An 18,179-nucleotide genomic window follows, 5' to 3' on the forward strand; every position below is an offset into this window, starting at 1 on the left:
AAACTAACCAGAAAAGGCAAATGCTAAATTACAGAGAAACTTTTTGCAGATGCATAAAACCGTAGAAGCTGCAAACTGTGAGCACGTTCAGCCGTTGTGAACATCTGTCCTAAGAGCTTAGCCTAAGGGGTCACAGCAGCTCTAAATGGTAAAGTAGGTTGCCTGGACTGTCCAGTTTTGCTGTGGCTCAAAATACAGCCTGCCCCCAGAGGGCTCAGTTGTCATGGAGTGGTATTATATCCTATGTGGCCATGAGCAATTCTGCTGTAAACTATCAGCTTTTATAGATTTGGCCAGGTCCAAGAAAAATTCACAACGATGTTTTTTTTTAAAGATCTTTTTGATGTGTGTGGACCATTTTTAAAGTCTTTATTGAATTTGCTACAATATTGCTTCTGTTTTTATGTTTTGGTTTTTGGGCCGCGAGGCATGTGGGATCTTAGCTCCCTGACCAGGGATCAGACCCACACCCCGTGCATTGGAAGGCAAAGTCTTAACCACTGGACCGCTGGGGAAGTCCCCACAATGATGTATTTTAAATCCCTATTTTAAGTACGTATTTAGGCATGCCTTGTGCCTTGAAGAAAGAGAGAGACTAGGAAGAAATGGGGAGAGGTGGCATGTATTCTGTTAATGCTAAACTCATCCTTAGAGTTTAATCTGACATGGCTTAACTCTAGTCAAAAGAATAGTCGTTTGAAATTGCATAGGGGGCAGAGCTGTTCGTTTCTCCCCTTGGTGTCAGGGAAAGGGCGTATTCCTTCACCCACATGAAGCAGCAGAACAAGCTCTTTTTAGATCCTCAAGTGCAAAACAGATACTTTATAAACCCAAACCATAGCTAAGCCCAGGAGAAGAGAGACATACATTTAAATTAGAGTGTGTTTGATGTGTGTGTGTGTGTATTGTTTTTAACTTGAGCTCATTTTTATCTTTCAAGAGAAAAAATTATGTGCTACAGTTGCCATGGAACACAGACTGCTCTAATAGCTTTCTAATTTTAATTTCAGAAGTCTACAGAGCAAATGAAGAAGGTCCCTACTATTATTCTTTCAGTCTCTTATAAAGGAGTCAAATTTATTGATGCAACAAATAAGGTGGGTACCACACCTCTCTTTGGTTTAGACACCAGGTACAGTCCTGAGTAAATGATCTAAAATCCTTTGCTTCCCATCATACCCAACATCCCCCATTTTAATCACTCCTCACCCCTGACCTTCATGCTCCCTAAACGCAACTGTATACACACAGAGGGGCACATTGCATTTGGTGGCTTGATCTAGGATTCCTACACATATTTTGCTTTCACTTTTCCATGGTACCTTCCTTAGTAGACTGTGGCCACTCGGTATCTGGCATGTCCCTTTGGATCCAGAGAATATTAAAACAGAAAAAAAATCACGTCTAGCGTGAAAATGTACCAGTGTCGTCATTCCTCCATCAGAGGAAGTGTTACCAGGTGAAGGGCTAGAACATTTGTCTTATCATTTCTCCAGAGATAGGCCTGTCCTTTCTTTTGATGTATGTAATGAATACCTAACACAAGAAACCCATGCTCTGGTGTTTACATCATATAATTGCATTTCGTTCTCAACTATTGAGATGGAAGAGAGGGTTCCAACTGTATTGTTTTCTTAAGAGAGACAATCAGAAAAGAAGCTCAGGCCGTGCTGTGACTCTGCGGTGACTTTGTACTCACAGTGGGAACAGCTTGTGGGCCCTAAGGTCGAGTGTAGACATCTGGGTTGCATTTTACTTTAAAAGTGTCCTTTCTTGGCAAAGATGACAGTGCAGGTGCTAGACTAGAAAACTCAGGTATGACCACCCTCACCCTCCATAAATTCAAACCTGACTTGCTCCTCCTCCAAAACCCCCAAGTCCTGCATTTCAGTCTTACATCCTTCCAACCAATAAAGTGTAGAAATAGGGGAAATGAGGTGATGCCCATTGGTAAACACCATTTGTTTTCTGGACTGCCTATCTAGTCCTCCCAGCTGGACCCACTCCATTCTGGAGAAAGGAAACAGAAGTCGTGAAACAGGTGAATTTAAACAATGGAAATTTAGGACCACGGCAACTGGATTTAGATCCAGGGAAACGTCCCGTGGGCAGTGACTCTTGACAATCTATAATAAACCTGAGCATCTGAATCGACCAATTCAAAGCCTTCCCGATTTGTTTTCTGTAATGAAGATTGCTACGTCAGCAGTCAGATAAGCCCAAGCTCCCCAAGTCTACTTAGAACAGCCCCCCAGGTTTAGAAGCAGTTCTGAAACTCAAGCAGAAAGCTGATAACTCAGCCTCATCATGCTAGTTGGTGATATCCAAAGCACACTCAGAGTCAGATGCCCTACGTGGAATGATGCTTCAACCCGGCAATATGTCATTGACAGTTACAGCTGTCCGATTACAGTTATGGAAACTCTGATCCGAAAAATCCCAGTTGATTTGCTTTTTTATTTCTTGGAAGCAACTTTAGTTGCTGGTGCACAAACTTCCTTTAGCCCTAGATTATAGTCAGTTGGCTTTAAAAGTTTCAAAACCTTATGGAACTCTGACTGAAGATAGCATTGCTATCACTGTATCTAAATTTCAAGAAAGGCTTTGGCATTCGGATTTTTTTTTACCTAACCTGGAGCAACTGTCTCTACTGCATTTGCACTTGAAAAACATGAATGGCAATACGTTATCAGTTTATGAGTTTGACACTCTCTTAGATTAACAACCTTAGCAGGCTTGGATTCTGACAGTTTCTGAACAAGTGGTATTTGCCCTGAGAAGTTTCCAGAGTCTTAAGGCTGTCATCCCATGAAGCTGGTGGTATGACTGGGTGTGTCTGTATTAATTGCATCCTCTCTAACCCACTCTCCACCATCAGAGGAAGGAGAGAGTGCTGTCGGCTCTGTGGCATTTTGCTTACAGACACATCAAGGGCTGTAGATCTTGATCTCCCAGACTTTGAGGAAATGCTTCTGCTTCAGTCGCCAGTACTTAGATGAGTTATTCATAGATCTCTGCTCACTAATGACTACTCTGGAAATCTAAGCACTGAAAGATATGCAAAAGATAGTTGTGTGAATAAAGACACTAAATAAAGAAGGCCCGCATTTCTTTCAGGTCCTTACAGTGTGGTCCTCAGCCTGTTTTCAAAATCCAGAGCAAAGGCAAAGTGCATATGTTGGTAGCAGATGGAGCCAGCCTCTCTCTGACTATATGACAACATGTGCCTGACTTTTTCAGGAATTTGGGGACATTGACTTCAATACTGGGGCTACACAGGGTCCCCATCCCAGTGTCCTGTGACGTAGTGACCTACCCCAGTCTAATGGTGGATAGGGAGAGGGTGGGTGACTCGGGGCCGTGGTCTTAGGAGTTGGTGTGTGAGAAGCCAAAGCAGAGAGCTTGTATTAGAAGGTGGAAGAAAGAAACAGTGTAGAGCTGCGTTGGTGGAGTTTGGGGAAGGCTGAGAAACACCGCCAGCCAGGGCTGAAGGCCTGGTTTTAGGGGACGCAGAGCAGCCAGTGTTGAAGGATCGTCCTCAGGTTGTGGTATGAAAGGAACTGTGCTCATCCTGCAGTGTCCGCAGTGGCATCATGCGTGCCACTTGGTCCTGTACAGAGACCAGCCTCTAATTAATACCCACAGCAGCGAAGGAGCAGATTGATAAACGCCAGGTCCTGCTTTCGGTTTGTACCAGAGATTCCTCCCCTGGGAAGCATCTGGGGGGAGCCACTTTGATTTGAAGTGAAGGACTTGTGACGCATAGACATCTGTGAAGACCTCACAATTTGAGGTGCTTGTGAGCACTAAGCCTGTATGTAGTAAGACACAACCAGAAGTCACAGCTTATTGTTCATGTTTGATGTTTTCTCTTTTTTTTCAAAAGCTCATCATTTTTTTAAATTAATCTATTTTATTTATTTATTTATTTATTTATTTATTTATTTATTTATTGGCTGCGTTGGGTCTTCGTTGCTGCACATGGGCTTTCGGTAGTTGTGGCGAGCGGGGGCTCTTTGTTGCACTGCACGGACTTCTCATTGCTCTGGCTTCTCTTGTTGCAGAGCACAGGCTCTAGGCACACAGGCTTCAGTAGCTGTGGCACTTGGGCTCAGTAGTTGTGGCTCACGAGCTCTAGAGCACAGGCTCAGTAGTTGTGGCGCACGGGCTTAGTTGCTCCACATTATGTGGGATCTTCCCGGACCAGGGCTCAAACCCATGTCCCCTGCATTGGCAGGCGATTCTTAACCACTGTGCCACCAGGGAAGTCCCCTGTACTTTATTGTTAAACAGTCCTCTCCTAACCGCCGCATCTCTGTAACCCTACCCTGGTCAGATAGAGGGGGTGTTCAGCCTGCACTGGACGCGTAGAGTAATCGAAGGCCTCAGACCTTCACTAAGTGACTGCCCTGCAGTCACACAGCTAGCTGGTCATGGAGAAGGACTAAAACTTGACTTTCCCACTCCCTAACCTAACGCTTTTGCACTTTAACTCCATGCTACCTTCCACCAATTCGTTTGAAGTGCAGTGGATACTTAATTAGGTGTTAATGACTCTTCCACTCCTATTAGCCCCCATTAGACTGTGTGAAAGATGAACCCTCCAGCAAAGCACTTCTTTCCTTTTACTCTAATATAAAGTAGCAGCTTTGGCTGAGTTCGTGGGGAAGGGTTAGGTGCCTAGTTGTAAACTTGTAAACCTGTTACCTAGCAACTTGGGAAATGAATCACTAAACCTGATAAGAAGGAAGAAGCGGAAAATGATCTTGAATTAAAAATGGAACTTGGGTTAGATTTATACTAAAATGTTATAGGTAAATCACACCAGCTTTCTGCAGATCCATAGCCCAGAGGTACTCTAGCATGGCATTCTGCCAAGAGGGCTACAACTGCTCAGTTCCAGACCCATCTTCAGATCAGCAGGGTCTTCCAAGAGGTGACACCATCCCCACGTCCAGTGCTTGGCTGAGGGTGGGTTGCATTTTGCCTTCCTGCTCTGACCCCCTCCTCAGTCTTCTCATCCAGCTAAATTAGGAACAATGTAGTGCCTGGGTTGGTTTGTTAGTTTGTTTGTTTTTTATTTATTTTATTTTATTTATTTTTGGCTGTGTTGGGTCTTCGTTGCTGCGCGCGGGCTTTCTCTAGTTGTGGCGAGCGGGGGCTACTCTTCGTTGCGGTGCATGGGCCTCTCATTGCGGTGGCTTCTCTTTGTTGTGGAGCACGAGCTCTAGGTGCGCAGGCTCCAGTAGTTGTGGCATGTGGGCTCAGTAGTTGTGGCTCGTGGGCTCTAGAGCGCAGGCTTAGTAGTTGTGGCGCACGGGCTTAGTTGCTCCGAGGCATGTGGGATCTTCCCGGACCAGGGCTCGAACCCGTGTCCCCTGCATTGTCAGGCGGATTCTTAACCACTGCGCCACCAGGGAAGCCCAGTTTGTTTGTTTTGAATGTCAGCTTCAAACAGGGCTTATGCTATTTTTTTAGGCACAGATTAACTTGGAACTTTTGCCTAAACAAGTGCCAGTTGTTTTTTATAGCACATATTTCTAAAAAGCTCAGAGTCAAACTGGAGTGTGCACCGTTCTCATCTGCACCACCCTCTCTGCAGGTCTCCTCCAGGTCGCCCTCGACCAGGGCTGCTGCCTCTATGTGGGGGGCGCTCTCTGGAGGGGTGCTGCATTGTCTCCCTCAGAAAAGGCCTGGCCTGCGGAGGAGACTCAGAGAAGGGCCCTACCTGTCGTAGTCAGGAGCGAGGGAAGCAGGGAGAGGCCAGTTTCTAGGCTCCATCACTTCGTTATCACACCCCCTTCTGAGACCGTCTCTGTTAATTGGCTGAACCAAACAAGTCTCTTCTACACCCACCAGCCAGATACCTCTTTAGCTATTTCTCTACATGAGGAAAGGCAACAGACAAGACAAAGAATCTCTCCCTGTTGAAGGGTACTGAGCTGCCAAATTTTCTAGCCAAAGAAGCAGCAGGGTGACCCCAGTCCTGGCTTGAGCCTTTTAAAAGCCCTCGTCTCCTCAGAACATGCTGAGCTGTGGAGGCTCAGCCGCACAAAGGCGTCCACTGTAAACTGAGGAGCGTCCCCGGTGCCTCATGATGATGTCAGCTTTCAATTTATGGAGGAGCCACTAATGACAGGGTGGAATGTATCCTCCCTTGACTTCTCCCGGGAGGAAACAACTGTGCAGTCTCAGTTCCGTCTACAGCTGTAGTATCCTTAGTCTTGGAATCATCGTACACACAGAGAACTAGCCTCGCTGTTCTGCAGAGGTGGGCAGTGCACACTGATGGCAGTGTCTCAGTGTTACCTAACGCAAATTTGTGTGCCCGATGCACAGTGAGGCGAAGCAAACCGAACGTCAGAGTTTGGAGCAGAGAAAGGTTTATTGCAGGGCCAAGCAAGGAGAATGGGTGGCTCATGCCCAAAAAACCCCCAAACTCCTCAAAGGGTTTCAGCAAAACATTTTTAAAGGCCAAGTGAGGGAGGGGCGTCCCAGGCTATGTGATCAGCTCATGCACAGTTTTCTGATTGGTTGATGGTGATCAATCCTTAGGCACCGGAAGGTCTGGGGGCTACGTGCTCATAATCATCAGTAGTTAATTTCTTCCTTTTGGAGCATCTGAAAAACTCAGGGAATATGCATGAGATACTATTATCTGGGTACTTCTGAGAAGGAGGTACAGCAGAGGACATGAGGGAGGGGTATGTCCTGAGAAGGCCCCTGCTCAGTTACATCAGTAGTGAGATCCCAGGTCCTCACCACATTCTAGCACCACGGATATATCAGGAAGTTCTGTTCAAAATACCTCCCTACACAGTCCATTGCTATGAATTCATTTAAAAGCAAATTTTTTAAGTACCAGTTAGGATGACTGAGTGCCAATTACATGAGTTATTCTTAACTGATTGTAGAATATCTTTATTAGCTTGCCTTTCCTCTAGTTTAGACCATGGGAACAGAGGAATAAAAGTTTCAACAGTGGGAGAGGAGGCTGATTTGGGGACATGGAGCAACACAGAGGAGGGCAGGCCTCAGAGTTAAAAGACAGCCCTGGGCTCCTGGAGATTAGAGAAGAGGGGGCCGGTTTCCAGAAAATTCGGAGGGAGGATCCAGAAAGAGGAAAAATGTCGTAGTGCTGTAGTAAATTACCATAGACTGGGTTGCTTAAACCATGAATATTTATTTCTCACAGTTTTGGAGGCTGGAAGTCCAAGATGAAGTCACCAGCAGATTCAGTGTCTGATGAGAGCCCCCATTCCCTGCTTCATAAATGGCCATCTTTCTACTGTGTCCTCACACGGCAGAGAGAGCCAGCTAGCTCTCTTGCCTCGTCTTGTAAAGGCACTAATTGCATTCACAAGAGCTCCACCCTCATGGCCTAATCACATCCTAAAGGCCCACCTCCAAGCACCATCACACTGGGGGGCTAGAATTTCAAGATACAAACTTGGGGAGGATGCAAACATGCAGTTCATGATTAAGAGAGATCTCCAAAGATACACTTTACCTACTTTACAATTTTTCCCTGGGCCACAGTGCTGTCACACACCATTGAAAATTGTCAGGAGTGACATCTTGTGAATTGGCAAGATTCAGGGAATTCAGTGCAATAAAAATCACAGGGCACTTTTCACTGTTAACACTTTCCCGAGAAGTTGATCAACCTTATGCTAGTAAAAAAATCTCAAGAACACAAAATGCCAATTTAGTTAAAAGTTGGAGCCAATGCTCTATTTTCAGTAATAGTGGATCCTGGACAGGTGAGACCAAATCCACAGACTTCCCGAAGTAATAGCAGCCCCCAATTAAAATGATGGTGGAGGCTCTCAGCACCTGCTAACATCGTACCTATGAAGACCACGCAGATCTCATTAATTTTAAATTTAAGACTCACGAGTTCCTAATTTAGTTTTCTCCTTGAAGAAGTGCTATCTGGGTGCCAGAAGAGGATCAGGACCTTCTATTTTGAAACCCTATCTTGCGATAGGCTGTTACTTGTTTATGGGATTCTGATTTCAATTTGAGTTATTTTTGACAGCGCTGCATGTAGCGTCAACATACAGGGTCACTGTGAAGAATGTCTTAATTTAATTTTCTTTTATGTGTTAATTCTGTAATTGCTTACCAACCACACAGCTCAGTAGTGTGATGGGTGTGAAGTACTTGCTGGGGGCGCTGGCAGGAAAGGGCATTTTGTAAGCATTTTTAGGCATTGATGGGTATACACGGAGCATTATATTCGCTCAGGTTATTTAAGACTGTGCAGTTACAAAGCAATTAGGGTAACTAAAGCATTGAGGGTTTTAGATCTACGACAACTGCAAAAACATAAATGGGATATTGTGAGGTTAAGAAATGTTTGCATGATTATGTGAAATCTTTTGCTTCTGAAATACATCAGTGTATCAAAAGAAGTTTCTGGCTGGGTTTGCAGCCCAGATGATGCTCCTTGGTTATTTTGTGCTTCGGGATAATGGTACTTAACCCTTTCCTCAGTTACCTCCCACCGATTATTCTTAGAGGCAGGTTGGGATGAGGGGTCTGGCAGGGAGATGGCATGAAAAAGTGCTAGCCGAGAGAAAAAATGAAATTATGTTAAACCAGTGAGCGAGAGGTGGGGCTGAGAGGTATTGCAACATAATTTCAGGCCCAGTTCCACTACCTGCCCTGCATAACTTACACTGTGTGAGTACTGGTTTCACCACCTGTGAGCTGATGATGAGGATAACCGCAGCACCCACTCATAATTATACACAGCAGGTATAGTTAGCAAAGCGTTGTCATCCGCGGGGCGCTGCATCTAGCGTGCAGCGTGGTGTTTCCCTCATCCCACCCTTACACCTTAGTCTCCACGGAGTCTTCATGAGAGAGCGCCTTGACGCGCCCTCGCCTGCCTGCCTTGGCTCTGGGGAGCTAGGGGCCAGGCACAAGACAACAGGTAAAAGATAGTGAGGGATCAGCCTCCCGGCAGGCAGAACAACATGGCAGGTGATCCTTTCCAGACACAGTTAGCAGGAGGCAGCGCTGACTCTACATAGAAAATGGAAACAGTAAAATGCTTAGTAGTTACTATTTTTTTTTAAAGTGTATGCCACCCAGACTGCTTCTGCACACAGCACCATGTGAGAACTGCTGCTCCAGGACAGGACTATTTTAGGTTGTTTTTAATTAAACGAAAGCATTCCTTCCAGACCTGGTGTACCTTTGCCCACGGATAGTGTGTTGAATCACTTTGAATGTTGCTGCTCTAGAACATTCTAGGACGAGGGAAAGCAACTGCTTCCCAGATCATTTGCCTTGGTTCTAAAATATGCTGGTTTGCAGAGGAAAACAACGGTCGTTTGTGTCATTTCTTCCAGAACATAATTGCCGAACATGAAATTCGTAATATCTCCTGTGCTGCCCAGGACCCAGAAGACCTCTCAACATTCGCTTATATCACAAAAGATTTGAAGTCCAATCACCACTACTGTCACGTGTTTACTGCCTTCGATGTGGTGAGTAACTACCCTCTTTGGACAGACTAAATATTTCCCTGAATATACCTGGACTTTATTGAAAGCCCAGCTTGCAATTTAGATGCTTGGCTTGTTTACCAAGTTTTAAGGTATACCTGGTGTAAGGTATTTTGCAGACTCAGCTTTTCTGAGTTTTTTCTATATTTTTCATTCATTCATTAAATTTAGAACTCCACTTCTATCCAGTATCTGAACCGTCATTGCTCAGTTACTAACCTCACTTTTCATATCAGATGAGTTCCTTTCTTTCTCTGGTACCAAAATATAGTAAATGTCTTCCAGCCTTTCTGTTCCTTTGCTATGTCTGTTGGTTTCTTTGGTAGCCATTTCTAAGTAGTAGGGCATGATAGTCTAGGTTTGTTTGGAGGAAAAATAAATTTCAGTGCCTCATACAACATTTGTGGTTTTCTATATTGAATAGTAGTTAAATTAGACATTTATAAATAATAATTGGGAACAGCAAGGTTTGGTCCATTTGAATATGGCCCATATTCAGAAGTTAGTCTTGTAATGATGTCCTTATGGTGTTACACTACCTATAGTCCTATTTGTCATTAAGTCTAAAAACTAGCCCATATATTACAAACTTGGAAAATGGAAGCAATTCTAGAAAATAACAAGTATTCCTTCTTATACCTTCAAGATGGTACAAATTGCTTGAGGATAACTCTATTGTAGTACATTGGGCATTCTAAATTTGAAGCAGACAGAACAGAGACAGCTACAACCATGAAATAATTTGTAATCAGAAGAATTCCAAAATGTCACTTTAATTTGACAATTCTGCTCTGCTCAAGTTTTGAAATACACATGTTTAAAGAATTACACAGAAATTGCAGTATAATATATTCTTGAGAGGCCAGCCCACAGTTCAATGTCATGGGTAAGACTGCTTGAAGCAATCATTTTTAGTTCTGACAAACTCCCATCGACCAAGGACCGCAGTAACCCAGAACTTATCCCATCCTAAGGGATGTTAGGCTCATGCCCAGAACGTTGTATCGGGCTGCATGTGGCCCATCCCTTTCAAGTTTTGAAGATTGAAAACAGGAAAGAATGCTATGTGCCTTTAGTTTTTTTTCTATTTTAAGAGGCATGAGGAGAATAATATACAGGTGGTCTGTGTTAACAGTAAGGACCGCAAAGCCAAGCCCTCAAAGGCTGCTCTAGATATCTCTGGATGCGTTTGTTTGCATGGGATCAACAGTGTTGATTAAAGCCATGTCAGCATTAGGTTTCCGGTGCCTTAGACATAACTTGCCTTTCTTGTGAAAAGCAATTGTTTCTTTTTTTAGCATTTTTAAAAAATATTTATTTATTTGGTTGCACCAGGTCTTAGTTGTGGCAGGTGGGCTCCTTAGTTGCGGCATGCAGGCTTCTTAGTTGCAGCCTGCAGGCTTCTTAGTTGCAGCATGCAGGCTTCTTAGTTGCAGCATGCATGTGGGATCTAGTTCCCTGACCAGGGATCAGACTCGGGCCTGCTGCATTGGGAGCTCAGAGTCCCAACCACTGCACCACCAGGGAAGTCCCGCAGTTGTTTCTTAAAACAGCGAAGTTCCATTCTATCCACATACATCTTGGTTTGCGTGATACACCTTCCTCTGGGATTTGCCTTGGTGTCATAGAGCAGCCTGCTCAGGGTTCACATCCCAACTCGCTGCCTGCTCCCGGGTCTTAGACGAGTTGCAGGACTTTTCTGAGTCCTGATTTCCTTTGTCTATAAAACAGGCACAGGGATTGTACCTTACAGGTTTTCTTTGGGATTGAAATGAAGGAACATTTGTAGAGCGTTCATAAATAATGCGTGTTCGTTGTTAGCTTCCCCCGCACCACCTCTTCTCTCTCCTTGCCTGCTGCCCTCACAGTTCACAGCCTGGACTTTTTCTGCTAAAAGACATAAGATAGACTTTCTAGAAGTGTACTTATGGTCCGAAGTTTTCCCACTGCCCCTGTGAAAGAATTGAAAAAAATAGAAGAAAAAATAAATAAAATAGAAACAATAGAAAGAAAGCATAGACTCTGTCGGCCTTCTATTGGTATATTACATCTATCTAGTGTTTTCATTGAATGTCAACATTAGTATTCCAGTATTGTCAGGGTGAATTCCACCCTTCCCTTGGGTATTGCAGCATTTCTTTCTAAATTGATTTTAGAGTAATATATAATTTGCCTTCATAAGAGCATCCAAAACATTGTTCTCTATTGAACAATAAGCTAAAGATGATACCCGTGGGCCATCTGGCCTCTTGAGTTTTTTAGTGTGTGTACATGTGACGCCAGAATACAGAAGTGAAATGTGGGGAAAAAATAGTCAACTGTTTAGTTTTAAGATCAACATGATGTTCCTGATACATTTGGAAAACGAGTGGAGAATTGCTTCACCTTTTGTCTTTTCATCCACATGTTTGATTTAATGTAGACATTCACTAGGTTAGGAGTCTGGTTTCAGCTCCAGAGGATTTTCATCTTACACCACAAATCGACCATTTTAATCCTCTCTAGGTGAACAGTTTGTCTAACTTCAAAAATAGTAACAAAGGCCACCAGCCTTGACGTGGGCCTTCGAGCAATTTTGAGATGCACCAAGCTTTGCTTGCACTAAAAAAAACCTCTTTGAGCATGGATTTTGTATCTTTATGTAGGGCAGTTCAATATTCAGTCCAGTCGTGAAGCCTTAAAATTCTTTTGGTATGAATCAGTCCCCCAGGCTGCCCAAATGGCAAAAGAAAAGAAAAGAATACCTTAAGTATACATGTAGTCTTTCAGCTGATGTGTATGAGTACATGTACATTTTTAATTGCAGTTATTGCTACTTTGACCTTGTAGATCTTTTATGGGTCGCAAGTTTTTATGAATATTTCTTATCACCAAGAAAACCCAATGATGTCTAGGAGGTTTCCAGTTTACTGAGAGTTGGATTTGAAACTCAGAGCATTTTTCCCATAGAAATCCTGTGGTCTTGGAAGGGAGCATGTGAATTTAACGTAGTTCCTTTACTCTGGGACCTTGCGGAGCCCTTAATAGGCTCAGACACCGGGAGGGGGTGGAGTGACCCTGGTTTCCCAAGTTCATTTGGCCGTGGTAGCCTCTTTTGGGGAGAGCTTCTCACGGAGGCGGCGTGCTGCAGAACACACTTCAGGAAATGTTAAACTTTATCTTCTCTAAGCTTGTTTCCATGACTTAGAATCTATGCTAAATTCAGCTTGTGATATTTTCAGTTTTTAATGACAGGTAGATGAAAATTTTAAAAGACTAGAGCAGAAAGGGAATTAGGGTTCCCAAGAAAAGCCAGTATGTACCTACTGGCGTGCTCCAGACCTACTCCGCGTTCTAGACTCACTAGTCAAGAATCAGCTGGTGGCAGCTGATTTCTAGTCACCTCCCCAGTGGGACACATCTCGTCCACTACAGAACAAGAGGCTGCCCAGCCTCCACCTTCCAGGCAGTGAAAACTTGGGGGAAGAGAGTAGGGCTGTGTAGGAAAAAAGAATGTGTTACAAGACCAGGAGTTATAAGGCTTAAAACAACGGATTCAGCTTCTCTCTTCTCCACTCTTATCTCAAATGAATGAAGGGGAAATCCATGCCGCTGAGATGACAAGAGGGAGAATGGGTATATCAGCGGCCACCAGATCCCAAGGCTGCAGTGATCATCCTTAAAAGGCCACCATAGGAAAGAGATAGATAAAACCAAGATCATTTGGCAACTATCATCTTCTATGTATTATTCACTCAGTCTGGATTTCTAGGACATAGAATGGAGATAGGTAGATTAGAAAGATTTTGATGCATTCTCTGTGGGACTGTCAGATTTATTTTAAAAATCTGGGAGGGACCTCATTCACTAGTTCTAAAATATGAAGGGTTTATTTTGTTTAAATAGCATTAAAAGCCATGACTGCCGCTAAACCCTGGCTAACTCTCACTTCTCTATAAAGAACATGTTTGCAATCTTTGATATTTTTAGCCATGCTCATTTTTCTCTTACTTGCAACTCCCAAATTCTGTCACCTTCAGTGTATACGGCTTAGACTGGTTGTGGAATGTGTAGAGAATGTCAAAGTCTTGATGCCGGTGGGCGGTGCGTGGGGGAGACGAGGCTCCCTCTTTCCTGTGCTTTCTTGGCTGAATGTGGGCCGTGAAAGGATCTAAACTGGAGAAACAGAGATGACAAAATGCAGGAAACCGTGGTCAGCAGGGGGACAGCATTTTATAGTCCTCCATCACTAGGTACCAGCAAACCTGAGCGCAGGGGAAGAAGAACACCAGAGTCAACCACTCTGTCATGATCAGTTTAATGAAAGTGAGATTCCTGAGCCCTTTATTTTTCTCCAGTTTTATTGAGATAAAATCGACATATAACACTGTATTCGTTTTAGATGTACCGCATAAGGATTTGATATATGTATGCGCTGCAAAATGATCAGCACAAGTTAACATCCATCACCTCACATAGTTACACATTTTGTGTGTGTGTGTGTGTGTGTGTGTGTGTGTGTGTGTGATAAGAACTTTAAGATCTACTCTGTCAGCAACTTTCAAATGTACAATACAGGCATACCTGAGAGATACGGCAGGTTCTGTTCCAGACTACTGCAATGAATCGTATATCACAATAAAGCAAGTCACGTGAATTTTTTGCTTTCCCAGTGCATATAAAAATTATGTGTACACTGTACTGTAGCCTGTTATGTGTGCAATACCATCATGTCTAAAAAAGCAATGTACATGCCTTAATTTAAAAATGCTTTATTGCTAAAAACTGCTAACCATCATCTGAGCCTTCAGCGAGTCATAATCTGTTTGTAATGGTGACATCGAAGATCTGATCACTGTTCACCGTAAGAAATATAATCATAATGAAAAAGTTTGAAATCTTGCCAAAATTACCAAAATGGGACACAGAAACACAAAATGAGTAAATGCTATCAGAAAAATGGAGCCAGTAGACTTGCTCAATGCAGGGTGCCACAAGCCTTCAATTTTTTTAAATAGCGATATCTTCAAAGTGCAATAAAACGAGGTATGCCTGTACGGTACTGTTCACTATAGTCACCATGCTGTACATTGCATCCCTGGGACTTATTTATCTTATAACTGGAAGTTTGTGCCTTTTGACCACTTTCACCCATTTCTCCCTTTCTTAAACTCGGAGATTCTTTTCGTGGGGTTCTGAACGGAAAGTACTTATGGCTTATGTTGCAGAGATTGTCCCACAGAGTGGGAATTTACAAGTGCAGAAGAACTTCTGTTATCATTGATGTTAGTTGACCTCTGACAATGAAATTAATACTGTATGTGGAGGTAGGTGGTCTCTTTCATTCTGTTTCTCATTTTCTCCACCTGAAAATGGCCCTCAACCTGTTGGACTCTGATACTATGAAAATAAATGGCAATGTAAGAAAATGCTAAAGTGCATAGAGCCCTTAAGATGGGACTGTAACACTTTCCCTGGCTAGTCTCCCACGTACAAAGTAGCAACCTACACTTAAGTAGAAGCCTTTCCGTGGCCCCTTGCAGCACCTGAAACTCATCAAGTCAGTGGCAGGAGTGATGAATAAAAATGGCACTTCGCTGGTGGTCCAGTAGTTAAGACTCTGAGCTCCCAATTCAGGGAGCCTGGGTTCGATCCCTGGTCTGGGAACTAGATCGCGTATGCTGCAACTAAGACCCAGTGCAGCCAAATAAATAAAAATTAAAAAAAAAAAAACAACAACAACAAAAAACCACGGCAGCACTCCCAGTCCTATGGCCGTTATATACCACCTCCTCCCCCGCCCAAAAAAAAAATAGATTAACACTGCTGGGTTACATTTATCCATACTTCCTCTCCATTGGCATAAATCGTTGAGAATTAACTAAGCCATAAAGCCAAAGATGGGTGAATATTAAGAGAATAATAGTCCTCTTTTTTTCTTTCATCCGTATTTTTTTGAGGGGTGAGGCAGATGGATGTTATCAGGGCTTTAAATCAATCCCATTTTCTATGAAGTTAGAAAGTAGTCATTCTGATTTTTTTCCACAGGTTGTTTTGCAGCATTCGTACACATATTCATTATAGCCCCCTCCCAAAGAACTGAAAATCAAATGTCATGTCTAGGGGTGACACCTTTAGAATCAGCCTGGTTTTGAATCCCAGGTCGGCACTTCTTAGTTTCATAGTTTGGGCAAGAATGCCTGTAATCCTCAGTTTCCTCATCTGTAAAATAGAGATAACAGCAGTACCCGCTGCCTAGGGCTACCGTAAGGATTAAGTGAGATGACACACGTCCATGTCCAGCACGTGGTGTTCAGTCAGTCTTAGCTTCTAAGGGCAGGAGAGCAGCAACAGCGGTTACGGGGGTGGTTATGTTCTTTCTCGTCAGACCTGTGGGAGGATTTATGTCCCAGTTTTCGGTTTACAACATACGTTTGCTGCGGCGGTATCCCACACCTGAGGGGAAGAGTCCAAGTCTGTATCAAATGCATTTCTACATTTATTGAGTGTAATAAGCACACCGCGCTGCTCTCCAGGATGTCCGAGTTCAGAGGGAGAAGCAGGGACATAGCGAATGGTTGCAGTAAAATCCTGCCCGTGCTCTCCTGCAGTTTTGCTGGCCCCAGCAGGGTGAGGGCTCCCAGAGGAGGGGCACAGGGGCTGGAAGCTGAACGCTGAGTTTGTATGAACATGTGGGCATCTTGGAGGCCTGACAATTCATTCATGCACTTTGGAAAGATGAGGTGAGGCATTAGACAGTCATCTGCCATAAGCAGAGAAAAAGTCATTTTTATCAACTGTCTTGTCCATTTGAGAAAGATTTTCAACAAGGGTTAAAACTTGGTAGGTAAGAAGGGTCTTGAATGTGATAAATGCCCCTTTGGAGGCATCACAAGTTGGCGAAGGGTTTACCGTAGCTTCTGCTAGGAGCTTTTACTTTTGAAGAATGGCAAGGAGTTGAAATCCAGCAAGTCTCTCTTCTGCACACCCTTTCCCCAAGTCCCTGCCAAGTAACAGGACAAAGATGGATCGTGTTCCCCTTCTGCCCTGGCAGGCCAGCCCCTCCAGCATGGGTGTGAGAGGTCTGCTGTCCAGGCACTGTAGACTGTAGTTCCATGTGGACAGGCGACCACCAGGCGTGAGTACGTGATTGCTACAGAGAACCTGGAACTTTATAAGAAAGCCTTTCTTAGTCTTTCACTGAGCTGATGACACTCATGTACTTGACGTGAACCTTAGCAGATGCAGTGGAATGCTCTGCCACCTTTAAAAATCTGGTTTTTGAAGACCGTTTAATGGCACGCAAAAACCATTCATGATTTAATGTTGCATGAAAAAGCAACTCATGAAACTGCACTTAAATATCATTCTAATTTTGTTTTTAAATTCACATAAATATTCATATAGCTTATAAAAGTATTTGTGGATATATACAAATGTAAAAGGAAAAGAAACCAAAATCTAGCAGTGGCTATATCCCAGCAGTAGAATTTTGCAGGTGATTTCTAATTTTCTTCTTTACATATTTTCAAAAATTTCTACATGTACCCCTGTTATATTTAGAGAGAAATATTAATTTCATGATTCTTTTAGTTAGCTGGAATTAGCCCTAAAGAAACTATCTGCATTTTATCCAGTTGCTGTGTCAGCCCTGGACTAGATAGGCATCTTAGCAGAATGCCTAATATTTATTTCTTAAATGCTGAAGACCTGTGATTGGGCAGTATTTGTTTCTATAAATATAATCTATCAAGACTTAATCTCTGACTTGTACTTGAGAGAACTAAGTAGGTAGAGCTAAGGAATGTCAATGAATTCTGTGAATATGGCCAGAATATTCTCAGTTATTTTTGCCTCAAGACGTGGGTGAAGCAAGTGGTAGATGAAACCTACCCTGCCTCTTAAAAAACAAGATGTACAAGCAAAATACAGCCAGAGGAGAAATGTGGCTTCTTTCTGGAAGCCCCACCATAGACCCGTATTGAAAACACTTTCCTTTATCTTTAGGCCCAAAGGGCGTGCCCTGCACTGGTTCAGCATTTGTTCAGCCAGGATCTACCTGTGGAGAGAAGATAGAGGGGAAGAATGCGCTGTGGCCATCCACAGGCACCCGTATCTTACCCTTGGGGTGCAAGTCCTCTTATCTTAGGGACCTACAGGGCAGCGTCCTTTTTTCAGTTCCTCCAACATTTATTGAGCACCTGATATGTCCTAAGCCCTAGAGACGCAGTCAAATGAGAGGAGAGCCCTCAAGGAGCTCAGCCGGCCTGGGGATTTGGACCTATAAAGAGAAAATCCTAATAAATTCTTTACAGTCAGTGGAGCTGTGCCCACCTGAGGAGGGGCACCTGGCACAGCCTGGGGTGTCGGGGAAGGGGATTCAGAGCAGGCTCCTGGAAGACGTAATGCCCCAGGTGCATCTTCAAGGTTGAGCAGTAACTCACCAGGCAAACGGAGAGGTGGGGAACGGGCATATTGTTAAGAATAAAAGCCATTTAATAATAGACAAAATACTTGGCCATTTAGAATAGTTTTGGGGTGCGTGTTGCTTTGAGGACATCCCCTGTGGTGGAAGCCAGCCCCGTGGTCACTGCACCTCTGTGCACTGGCTGGTGGATTGTTGAGACCTGCAGTCCAGCCTTTGGGGAATGTGCTACTATTTAACATGGCATCAGCTGTACA

General features: G+C 43.7%; 1 protein-coding gene across 13 annotated transcripts in view; it reads left to right on the plus strand.

The window, feature by feature from the left end:
• ANKS1B (ankyrin repeat and sterile alpha motif domain containing 1B) overlaps positions 1-18,179 on the plus strand; it is a 1,183,808-nt gene that overhangs the window by 1,143,993 nt on the left and 21,636 nt on the right. For all 13 annotated transcript variants that reach the window (XM_007165834.3, XM_028166489.2, XM_057556581.1 and 10 more), the window contains 2 exons: positions 1,011-1,097; positions 9,363-9,500. In XM_007165834.3, the coding sequence (XP_007165896.2) occupies positions 1,011-1,097; positions 9,363-9,500 (225 nt within the window). The remainder of the gene's footprint in view (positions 1-1,010; positions 1,098-9,362; positions 9,501-18,179) is intronic.

This window comes from Balaenoptera acutorostrata, chromosome 11 (assembly GCF_949987535.1).
Source record: "Balaenoptera acutorostrata chromosome 11, mBalAcu1.1, whole genome shotgun sequence".
NCBI lineage: Eukaryota > Metazoa > Chordata > Mammalia > Artiodactyla > Balaenopteridae > Balaenoptera > Balaenoptera acutorostrata.